At 42.4% G+C, this 10,106-nt stretch overlaps 1 protein-coding gene and 1 pseudogene across 4 annotated transcripts in view; one reads left to right on the top strand and one right to left on the bottom strand.

Moving 5' to 3' along the window:
• LOC119304409 (germinal center kinase 3-like) overlaps nucleotides 1-3,229 on the bottom strand; it is a 7,998-nt gene extending 4,769 nt beyond the window's left edge. For 2 of the 4 annotated variants that reach the window (XM_037581585.1, XM_037581586.1), the window contains exons 1-8: nucleotides 2,984-3,229; nucleotides 2,129-2,422; nucleotides 1,925-2,049; nucleotides 1,776-1,820; nucleotides 1,238-1,319; nucleotides 901-969; nucleotides 576-746; nucleotides 449-499 (exon numbers count right to left, since the gene is read on the bottom strand). In XM_037581585.1, the coding sequence (XP_037437482.1) occupies nucleotides 449-499; nucleotides 576-746; nucleotides 901-969; nucleotides 1,238-1,319; nucleotides 1,776-1,820; nucleotides 1,925-2,049; nucleotides 2,129-2,422; nucleotides 2,984-3,178 (1,032 nt within the window). In that variant the 5' untranslated portion in view covers nucleotides 3,179-3,229. The remainder of the gene's footprint in view (nucleotides 1-448; nucleotides 500-575; nucleotides 747-900; nucleotides 970-1,237; nucleotides 1,320-1,775; nucleotides 1,821-1,924; nucleotides 2,050-2,128; nucleotides 2,423-2,983) is intronic. The other 2 variants (XM_037581587.1, XM_037581588.1) reach the window with 1 other exon arrangement.
• Nucleotides 3,230-4,216: 987 nt separating this feature from the next.
• On the top strand, nucleotides 4,217-10,106 carry LOC119300599 (annotated as a pseudogene).

The raw sequence follows: 10,106 nt of genomic DNA, 5'->3' as shown, positions 1-10,106 counted from the left end.
TGTATAAGTTCACTTTGCAGGGAAAGCTCTACAGCAAACAGAAGCACCTTAATTTGCAAGTAGGCATGATATCTCTATGCAAACTGAATAAAATGTTATTAATTGTTTGTATGCGAAACGAAACAGCTCATATCCAGGTGAGCATCTTTCAGTGATTTCTAGCTTAACTTGGTTAATTATACAAAACCAATGTCTTGGCTCAAACATGTTTTAGCTATCGTCTTCATCGTCAAAACAATGGTCATATTATACCCAATTACCCATATGAGATCAACTTCTAAAATTGGTTGGCTAGTGAGTCTTATTTTGTTCTGTGATTCCAAAAATCATCAAGATTGCTAGTTCACTTTGCATAGAGTAAATAAAATAAGCAGAATTTCGTGGCCTCAAATGGAAAGAACTGCACCAAAAGCAAAAAATAACATAAGAGAGTGTTAATATCACAAACCATGGAAAGTGCTTCCTGTTCAGATGAAGCCAGGTGTGCTGCATCTTTTTGCTGAAAAAGCACAGTAATTTACTGAGATATTGTTTCCAGTGTCAAGTAAAAGAAGAAGATAGCACAAGAGCAAAACCTGGAGTGCCTTCACACGATCCCACAGAGGGGGCAAATCGGTTAAGATGCTCTTAACTGTCAGCTGTGGGGCCTTTGTGTTCTTGAAAAATGAATGCTTTAGTAACTTCTCAGCTGTTGGCCGCTTAGTTTGATCTTTTACCAAGCACATTGCAACCATTTCCTTGAAAGACTGATTACAGCTGAAAAGCCTTCATTAGAAAGGTAAACATTGTAATCTAATATATCCAATCTGTAATAACAACTGAAGCGGTTTCCTAAGACAAGTAGGTATTGCTGTTAAAACATAACCACAAGACACAGGCCAAGAACTGGGCCAGTACTACCTTTGAGAATTTTCTATCGCGGTCATAGTCAAGACCTGGTGGTGCATTCTGAAGGGTCATGAGAAGAACCTGCATCCAACAAGGTAAACTGCAGTTAAACAGAAAGTTAACATACATGGGTTGCCACCTTCGACAATGCCCTTTACCAAGACACCAAACTGCTAACTGCTAACAGGACACCAAGGTGAAAATTTAAATAAAAGAACAACTGCAGAAGAAAAAGCAATTATGAAGCTGAGCAAACACTTGCTTGATAGTATTTGCTCTTTACCAAGACAGAAAAACTGGACAAGGACAGAAGTATTGTACTTTGCAAAAGAATGAAATAACTCATTACCTTCATGGGAGGGTACTTAGAGAAGGGAGCGTGGCCATGTGCAAGCTCCAGTGCAGTTATTCCAAATGACCATATATCAGCTCTGCACAGGGGGCAAATAGTCGTGAGCACACGTCACAAATGTAAAAAAGATTGCTAGCCTGATTTCTTGAAACTAGGGATAGTGGTTCGGCATTTAATCTAATCATAAAATTCTGAGACGATACTTAAGTGACCCCTTTCAAAATACAACGGCATGGAAGAAAATATATAGAAATGAAAATAAAGAGTATTGCAATTATAAAGTGGACTGATGAAAAAGATAACTGTCAGAAAGATTGATAGCCTTATTTCTTCAAATTAGAGATAGTGATTGAGCATTTAATAGAAACATAAAATTCGAGAGACTACTTTAGTGACCACAGGCGTACTAATAATGTATGATTCCAATGTACATAGCTTGTTTATAGTTAAAAAATGACCAAATAAACTTGAAATACTGCATCTAAAGGTATTCTAGAGTAGCAAATATAACATGAGCATGATATTCAGAACATACTTGAAATTATAACCGGTTCCAGGCTGGAGAACCTCTGGAGCCATCCTGAACACCAAACAAAAGAAGATATCATACCAAACAGGGCATTTTCCTAAATCGTTCAGACTTATTGAGACTCTGAAAGGAGAAATTCGGAAAAACACAGGTACCAGCACGGTGTTCCCACAAACGTATTCCTGGATCTTTGCCTATCGCCTCTGTCAAACAAGCAAGCAGATACACCAAAGTCCCCAAGCTTCACTACACCAGGGCTATCAACAAGGATATTGCCCGCCTGCACAAAGTTACATACATTGATCAGAAGCTCTGATAAAATGAGCAAAGGCAAACCTTATAGATCAGAAAAGGCCAACCTTAACATCTCGGTGGATATGTCCTTGGCCATGGAGGTAAGCGAGAGCCTTGAGTGTTTCTTTAAGAATAGAGCAGATAACAGGCTCCTCCAGGCCATCAGGATGTGCGACCTTCATTAGGTGTAAACATGAACCCTCTGCCATGAATGGCATTATGACCCAAAGGTTGTGATCGACAACAAATGAGCAATAAGCCTTGATGACATTAGGATGATCTATCAACTTCATAATCTGAGCCTCCTTGCGAACATCATCCTGGAAGGGACCTATAGATATCAGGTACCATTGCGAGGTCTGGTGTGAAATACACTACGAGTCATTTTGAGGAGAAAGGGAACACCAAGAGGGAAGAGCAGCAAACTACATGGGACTGAAAAAAGCAGTAAATATACAAATCCATTCACTGTGAACACTTATTTTAATTTTCATTTGTAAGTATACAGTTTGGCTGGCGCTTGAGAAATGAGGAAGCGGTATTTCAGGGGATCAGGCCAACTAGAGAAAATATGTGCATCCACGATCCCTTGAAACTATAGAAAAAACCTAAAGCCTGATGCTACTAAAGCTAATAGTATTATTTATTTTGAGTGCAAAATAAATAAAAATATAAAAAGAGGCTGTAAATGGATGGATGGTCCCAGCTTCTTCACACAGGCAGAGCATCTCGAGTGCATCCATCCACAATAAATAAATAATACGCCTCCAAACAAATTTCCCACATACGTACTAGAGTAGAATCTAGCTGATCAAGTGAAGTAATCTATACCTTTATATTTGGTATAGAGGCAGGAAGGGGTGTGAGCGAGGGAAAATCGGAGAGAATACAGAGAAAGAGAGAGAAAGCTCCTGACGCACGAGGTTACTGCTGATTCGGTCGAGATGGAGGCACTTGACGGCGATGGTGCGGTTGGCCGGGAGGAAGATGGCGCGGTAGACGACGGCGTTGGCGCCGAAGCCCACCTCCTCCATGAGCCTGTAGTCGTCCGCCGACAGGGTGAACTCCGAGACCGCCGCCAGCGAGGGCCGGCGCATGCTCCCGCCCCTCACCATCGCCTGGGCTGGGCTGGAGTGAGAGAGAGGAGGGGGAGGGGTCGTTGACTCGTGTCTTCCCTTCCCTTCCCTTCTCTTCCAACAGAGGAGAGGCGACGTGGCGGGCAGGCGAGCTGCTCTTGGCGGAACCCACGATGACCTGTGGGCCCCCTTCTGTGTGGTGCCCGTTTGACAGTGAGTGGCTGAGGGAGCGGGCGGTAGATATCAATATCATATCCGAGAGAGAGATCGTCTCGTCTGTCGGTCCGTGCCTCTTGTGAGTGGTGATCGTCTGCGCCATGGAAACACCACGAGGTTTTTTTTTGTTTTAAGAACAAAAAATACAGACGCAATAGCTCATGCATACATACGCGCATAAACTCGCTCCTATCAACACATACACGCGCATCCTAGCATACCGATGTATTTAATACTAAAACGTGATTTGATACATCCGTATTTAGACAAATCTAAGACAAGAATTTTGGGATGGAGGGAGTACTATATATGCTCTATTGCGTGCGGACCAACCTGTGGTTGAATGGTTAGGGCATCTCCAGCCGTTCGGCCCCCCAGGACGCCTAAAAATCGCCCCCTGGGGGCGTGATGCCCCCCAGTCGCGGCGCCCACGTTTTTTTAAAAAATTCAAATACGGTCCAAACACGACTGAAATTTAACGCAAACATCGGCGAGTTCGTTCAAACTTAAACATATTTTACAAAAAAAGAAAAAAACTTCGGCGGGCTACCCCCGCCGTCCCCCTCGCCGCCCGCCCACGCGGTTTACATGCCGAGGAGGCGGTAGAACCGCGTGTCGTCGCCGCCGACCCCGCCCCCGCCTGCGCCTCCGTCGTCCCTGCTGCATCCCTCCCCCGGTTGGCGCAGCGGGTTGGACGGTTCGGGGGCGTTGTCGTCGTCGTCGCTGTCGAGGACCACGACGCCGTGCTCGTCCTCGCGCCTACGCTTGCGGGCGGCGATCTCCTCCAGGGCCCGGCGCTGCCGGACCATCTCGTCGCGGAGGTAGTTGTCCCGCGCCCACCGCAGGGCGTCCTCGTCGGAGATGCCACGCCGGGCCATCTCCTCGTACTCCGCGGGGAGGCCGCGCTCCGGCTTGGGCTTGACGAGGACGAAGCGGCCGGTGGGTGGGGAGGCGTTGGCGCCGCCGATGCGGACGCCGGAGCTGCGCGTGCGGGCACTGACCGGCGTGCCCTGGGGCTCCGGCTTGACGAGGCAGAGGCAGGGCGAGCCGCCGGACGACGAGGAGGACCCCCCGTGTTTGCATTATTTCTAAAATTATTTCGGGCTTCCAGCGATGTTCCTTCAGGGGAGGAGACGTTCTCGTCTGCCTGTGATGACTTTGTAAAATATGAAGATGCTATGCCGACGTAGTCTTTCGGAGGTGCTCATAGGGGTAGAGTGTACGTGTGTGCGCTGCCGCTCATAGGGAGGAGCGGCTACGATTGTGCTGTGCTAAAAAAAATGCTTTGCCGCGTGGGCATCATCAGATGAGTGTACAGGTCACCGGGCGAGCACAGAGGATCCGTGCTGTGCTGGTGTGGAGGCGGAGCGGACCAGCGTCGTCGGCATTCCGTGTTTGTTTAACAGCAGGCCCTCGGCCGACGCGTGGAGTGGAGTGGGCTGGGCTGGGCTGGGGACCGACCGTCCATGTGCAGTGCAGGAGTGGTCCTCCACCGGGGGTCCTCGCTTCTTCTCCTCCCAGAAAAGAAAAGAAAAAAAAAGAAAAGAAAAGAAATCGGAAAATGCCGGACAGACACCATCGGCAAGGACACCTACCACCACACCTTCTTCGAGATGCTCGGCAACTGGTCCTTCGGGGACTACTTCAAGGACGGGGCCATCGCATACGCATGGCAACTACTCACACAGGTATGTAGGTTACCTATCAACCAATCTTCTTCCCTGATGAACCCACAAGCAGAAATAAGAATTGCTATTTCATATGTATGTACGTAATGTTTGTGCAGGTCTACAAATTGCCCACTGATAGGATTTATGCAACATAATTTGGTGGTGATGAGAAAGCTGGTCTTGTTCCTGACACCGAGTCGAAAGACATATGGTTGAAGTATTTACCGAATGAAAGAGTTCTGCCTTTCGGTTGCAAGGTACTATTCTGCTTGCTTTGTTGGTCGAGTTCCTGGCTGTTTTGGGCATTATGTTGTATCTTCGTTTCTGCTGGGCTTATACTGCTGTCTGAATGTCCCTATTAAAGAAGAGTATGACAACAATGCATTCTTTGAGCAGGATAACTTTTGGGAGATGGGCGACACAGGTCCTTGCGGCCCATGCACAGAGATTCATTTTGATCGTATTGGCAACCGTGACGCAGCCTCATTAGTCAATAATGATGACCCTACATGTATTGAGATATGGAATCTGTGTTTATTCAGGTTAACATGCCAGTTACTCTGTTTTGTGCGTGCAACACTCCTATTTGCTTTTTATCTGTTCTACTATGCACTGACATTTGGCTATTTTAATACCCAGTTCAACAGGGAATCAGACGCTACTTTGAGATCCTTGCCAGCAAAACACGTTGACACTGGAATGGGCTTTGAGCGTTTAACTTCTACCCTTCAGAATAAAATGAGCAATTACGACACAGATGTATTCATGCCGTTATTTGATGCCATCCACAAGGTATTTTTCCCAGATGCGCACTTGCAGCTTCTTTTGTGCTTGTGAGTTGTGACTAGATTATTTTGCTGAAGCAATAAATTGTTGCCTAAAGTAAATGATATTCATTGTCAATCCGTTATGCATTATGAATGCAGCTGGCAGGCGCTGGAATTCAACCATACTCTGGTAAAGTAGGATCCGATGATGTTGGGAAAGTTGATATGGCATATAGGGTTGTTGCAGATCACATAAGAACCCTTTCTTTTGCTATTGCTGATGGTTCTCAACCTGGTGAGCTCATACTGTTTTCGTTGGGGACACATTATTTAAAACGATTGCCATCCATATAAGTATTATTTAGTTGTGTAAACAGATGGATAATAATAATAGTACATCTAAATGCCTTGTTAAGTTGCTTGCTGCATTACATCCTACACAATAGGATGTTTAAGTAGCTCTATCTCATATATGTCCACAAGTGAGAATAATAAGCTTGTGCGCTTGTGTTATTTTGGTTCCTCAAATATAAGTTCATTTGAAATTTATCATGCTCCCAAATTTTCTCTTACATATGTAAGATAATTTTTATTCAAGATATGGATGTGGCACTGGAATAAAATGAAGTTTATGGGCATAATAAAGTCACCAATTGTTTGTTATTTCCAATTTTGAAGAATTTGAATGAAAAAAAAGATAGATCACTGTACCGCCCATCTTCAGCCAAAATGACTAGTCACTCTACGGAGGCTAGTTGTTTTGAACCTGACTGGTTAATTTTAGTTTAGGCATCCATGTGTCAAAATCACTAGTTTGGGGACCTGGGTTGCATTTCCTGTTTTAAGAAGAAATGCATTAATGCCCTTCATGTAAATATGAAGTCATAGATGCTAAATTTATGTGGGTTTAGTTCATTGCAGACCATTTTTTTTTAGATTTCAGATGGGCCCCTACTGAGGAATGTTGTTTAGCAGTATTTTTACAATGTTTCAGGGCTTTGTTTTGTGTTATACAATGATGTTTCTTTGTTCTGCTGTAGGAAATGAGGGAAGAGAGTATGTTCTAAGGCGTATACTTAGACGTGCTGTTCACTTTGGTCATCAAAAATTGATGGCAAAGCAAGGATTTTTTAGCTCGTAAGAACTGTAACCTGCATCTGTTGTATTCTGTACTTTTTCGTTAATGGTATACTTTGCATAGCCTTTTGTTTACTCGGGATGCTAAACAGGCAATGTAAGGCTTATGAGGATGACTGTAGAGATGTCATATGACAAGAAGAAAAGAAACTATGCCACACAGGATTCTAGCTAATTTAAACTATGTTCTTAAAGCTAGTATTTGATATGCCATTGTTTTGTATCTTTCTTGTACAGCCTTGTAGATGTTTTTGTCCGAGTGATGGGTGATGTGTTTCCTGAGCTGAAGGACAATGAAAAGAAGATTAAAGATATAATTAAAGAAGAAGAGGCAAGCTTTGAGAACACTCTAGCGAAGGTAATATTGGTTGCCAGGAGTATTTGCATATCAGTGACATCAATTTGGCCCAAGTGATGTTTGTTGAAGTAATTTCATTGCAATCAAATCCGAGTGTTTGCACACTCTTAGGCAGTGTTTTATCCTTGTAAACATGTGTTAGTCTCAAAGTAATTTAGCTAGTTTGTTATCAGATAACCTAAATTGTTTTATCCTTGTAAACATGTGTTAGTCTCAAAGTAATTTAGCTAGTTTGTTATCAGATAACCTAAATTTATGTTGTTGCCGGAGGCTCTGGGCCAGTTTATACCTTGTATATTCTGTACCACTGTTTTGCTCGTGAGATACTGCTAAAGGCTTTATATATATAATATGTTAGCGTGCTGTGCTGAGTAACCAGGTAGTGTCTTGTTTTGAGGCAACACATTAAGGAACACATCCAGGGTGATGGTTTCAATCTTGGTTTACATCAGCTTAGTTCAATCACAATAATTAGCATACATGATAAATTGTTCTCATCTTTTCTATGAAATGACCATTAGTAATCCAATTTATTTGGTTTCCACATGGGCATGATTCTGTTTATCATGCTTATATTCTGTTTCCACATTAGTTGGTTCCTACTAGGTGCCTTGCTATTGCGTTTCATTATAGCAACAGAGACTAAGAAGGCTTACAGTCGTAGTTTAGTTGACCGTTTTTTTTCTTAGAACCATCATAATATGTATTGTCCGTTCTTGTGGCTGTTCAGGTGGTTAACTGATTGTGCTGTTGTAATTTTCAGAGATATGAGAGATTTAAGAAAGCTGCAGATGCTGTCAAGGAGAATGGTGGGGCAGTACTTAGTGGCCAGGCAAGTGCTTTGGTTTTGAATTACCACTGTATTACTTGATTTATTTTGTTTTCACTAGAAGATGTTTGCACCTAAGCAGACTTTAGTTCGTTTGTTGTCTGAGCATGTGTTGTGTTATCTCATGTTGATGTCCATTGGCAACTGAAAGTAGTTAGGAGATGATATAAATTATGAAGTTAGAGACAAGGTATCCTGATTAATAAGATGTTGTCATCCATTTTCATTAAGTGAAGATTAATCTGAATATCTCTAGCCTTTCCTCACTCTCCAGTAGGCCTCGAAGCATTATTTTTAAGGCTTCCTACCTTGGACGCTTAGGTGGCAAGGCGCCCTGACAGTGCATTGCAGTTTGCCAACCTTAAGTGCTTAGGTTTCAGGGCAGTGGGTGCTCACCTTAGGTCGCCTTACCGCCTTAAGAACAACGCCTGAGAATCTAACTATCCTGTCATGAAAATGGTTTGCTGGTAGGGGTGAAAATGGTTTGGATAGTTACAAACTGACCAAACCTCTTAACAATGGCATTAGGAACCAGAACTTGGATATCTGTCGGATACGTTGTCGGTAGTTATTCTCAGATGTCGTTTTAAATATTGTGTAGGCACTATCTGGTTAACTTGATCATATTCTCTATTGTGTCGTTCTAATTTCTATTCATTCCTTCGTATTCGAGAAACATGTCAAAAACTAAGGAATTTGACTATTTGCTAAACTTGATCATATTCTCTACAGTAATGTGGAATAATTTTTTTCCTCGTCCTTATGTTAAGAATGGGAGTTTACTGCATAGAAACATGTCTCTTAGATCATACTTCGGTTATGTTTATCAATGTTCTGTTACATCCTGCTGAACTTTTCAAGTTTATATTGCTATCTTTCATGTATTGCAACTGTTATTTGTACTTTCAGGATGCATTTGTTCTGTGGGACACATATGGCTATCCAATTGATTTGACGGAGGTTTGTTCTTCATGTTTTTGTCAGTAAATCTTATCAAATTAATTTGACAGTGCTATATTTTCATGTTTATGCTGTTGTTAAAGCTTTTATTGTCTGTTTTTCTTGGTATCGTCGTTGTTTCCTATCTCATAGGTCATGGCAGTTGACTTTGGGCTATCTGTTGACATGGAGGGTTTTAATGTTTCTATGGAAGAAGCAAGGCAAAAGGCTAGGAATGCTCGCTACAAGGTTGTATTTATTTCTTCTTAAATATAACCTAATTCTTCACTTGTGGTCTTTTATGATACCAAGTAATATTCCTGCTCTTTGTTGTTTAATAATGTTGTAATTAACTAAACTAAGCATCTCTTATATGCCACTGATACTCAATTGATTGGGCAACTTTTGTCTGTTACGGTTTATATATCATACTTATTTCTGATTTTGTTATATATGTTTTTCTTGCAGGCTGGCGGCAAATCTATTGTCCTGGATGCTAATGCTACATCGCAGCTGTGCAATCAGGGGCTTGCCAGCACAAATGATAGCTCGAAATTCCAACACGAGGTTAGATTATTTATTTATGGTTTGGCTATTAAGCACAGTTCCTTCCAATATTCAGTGCTTGTTTGGGATTTTGTAGAATTTCATTCTACTTTGGCCCAAAAATTTACAAAGCGATCCCCCTCTTCGAATCACCTTCAAGTTCTGAATTTACCTGGCTACTAGCTTTGATTGTTCTTGCACTGTTCATATTTTGCCTTGTGGTTAAACACTTGTACATTGATTATGGCTGATGTACCTAAATTTTTTTGCAGGTACATAGCAGTGTGGTGAAAAGCTATCTATACTGGCTCAGAGTTCATAGCCTCTGCATCTGGTGATGAAGATTTTGGTCTTGTTTTGGAAAGCACAAGCTTCTATGCAGAACAGGGTGGTCAGGTACAACTTCACTTTCAACAGTGTCATGTTGGTGTAGTTGAATGAAAATGTCAAGTGCAATCACCTCTTGAGTTGCAATCATGCAATGAATTGTCAGCTCACCTACTGA

Source organism: Triticum dicoccoides, chromosome 5A, assembly GCF_002162155.2.
Source record: "Triticum dicoccoides isolate Atlit2015 ecotype Zavitan chromosome 5A, WEW_v2.0, whole genome shotgun sequence".
Classification (NCBI taxonomy): domain Eukaryota; kingdom Viridiplantae; phylum Streptophyta; class Magnoliopsida; order Poales; family Poaceae; genus Triticum; species Triticum dicoccoides.
This window is presented reverse-complemented; position numbering and strand designations above follow the sequence as displayed.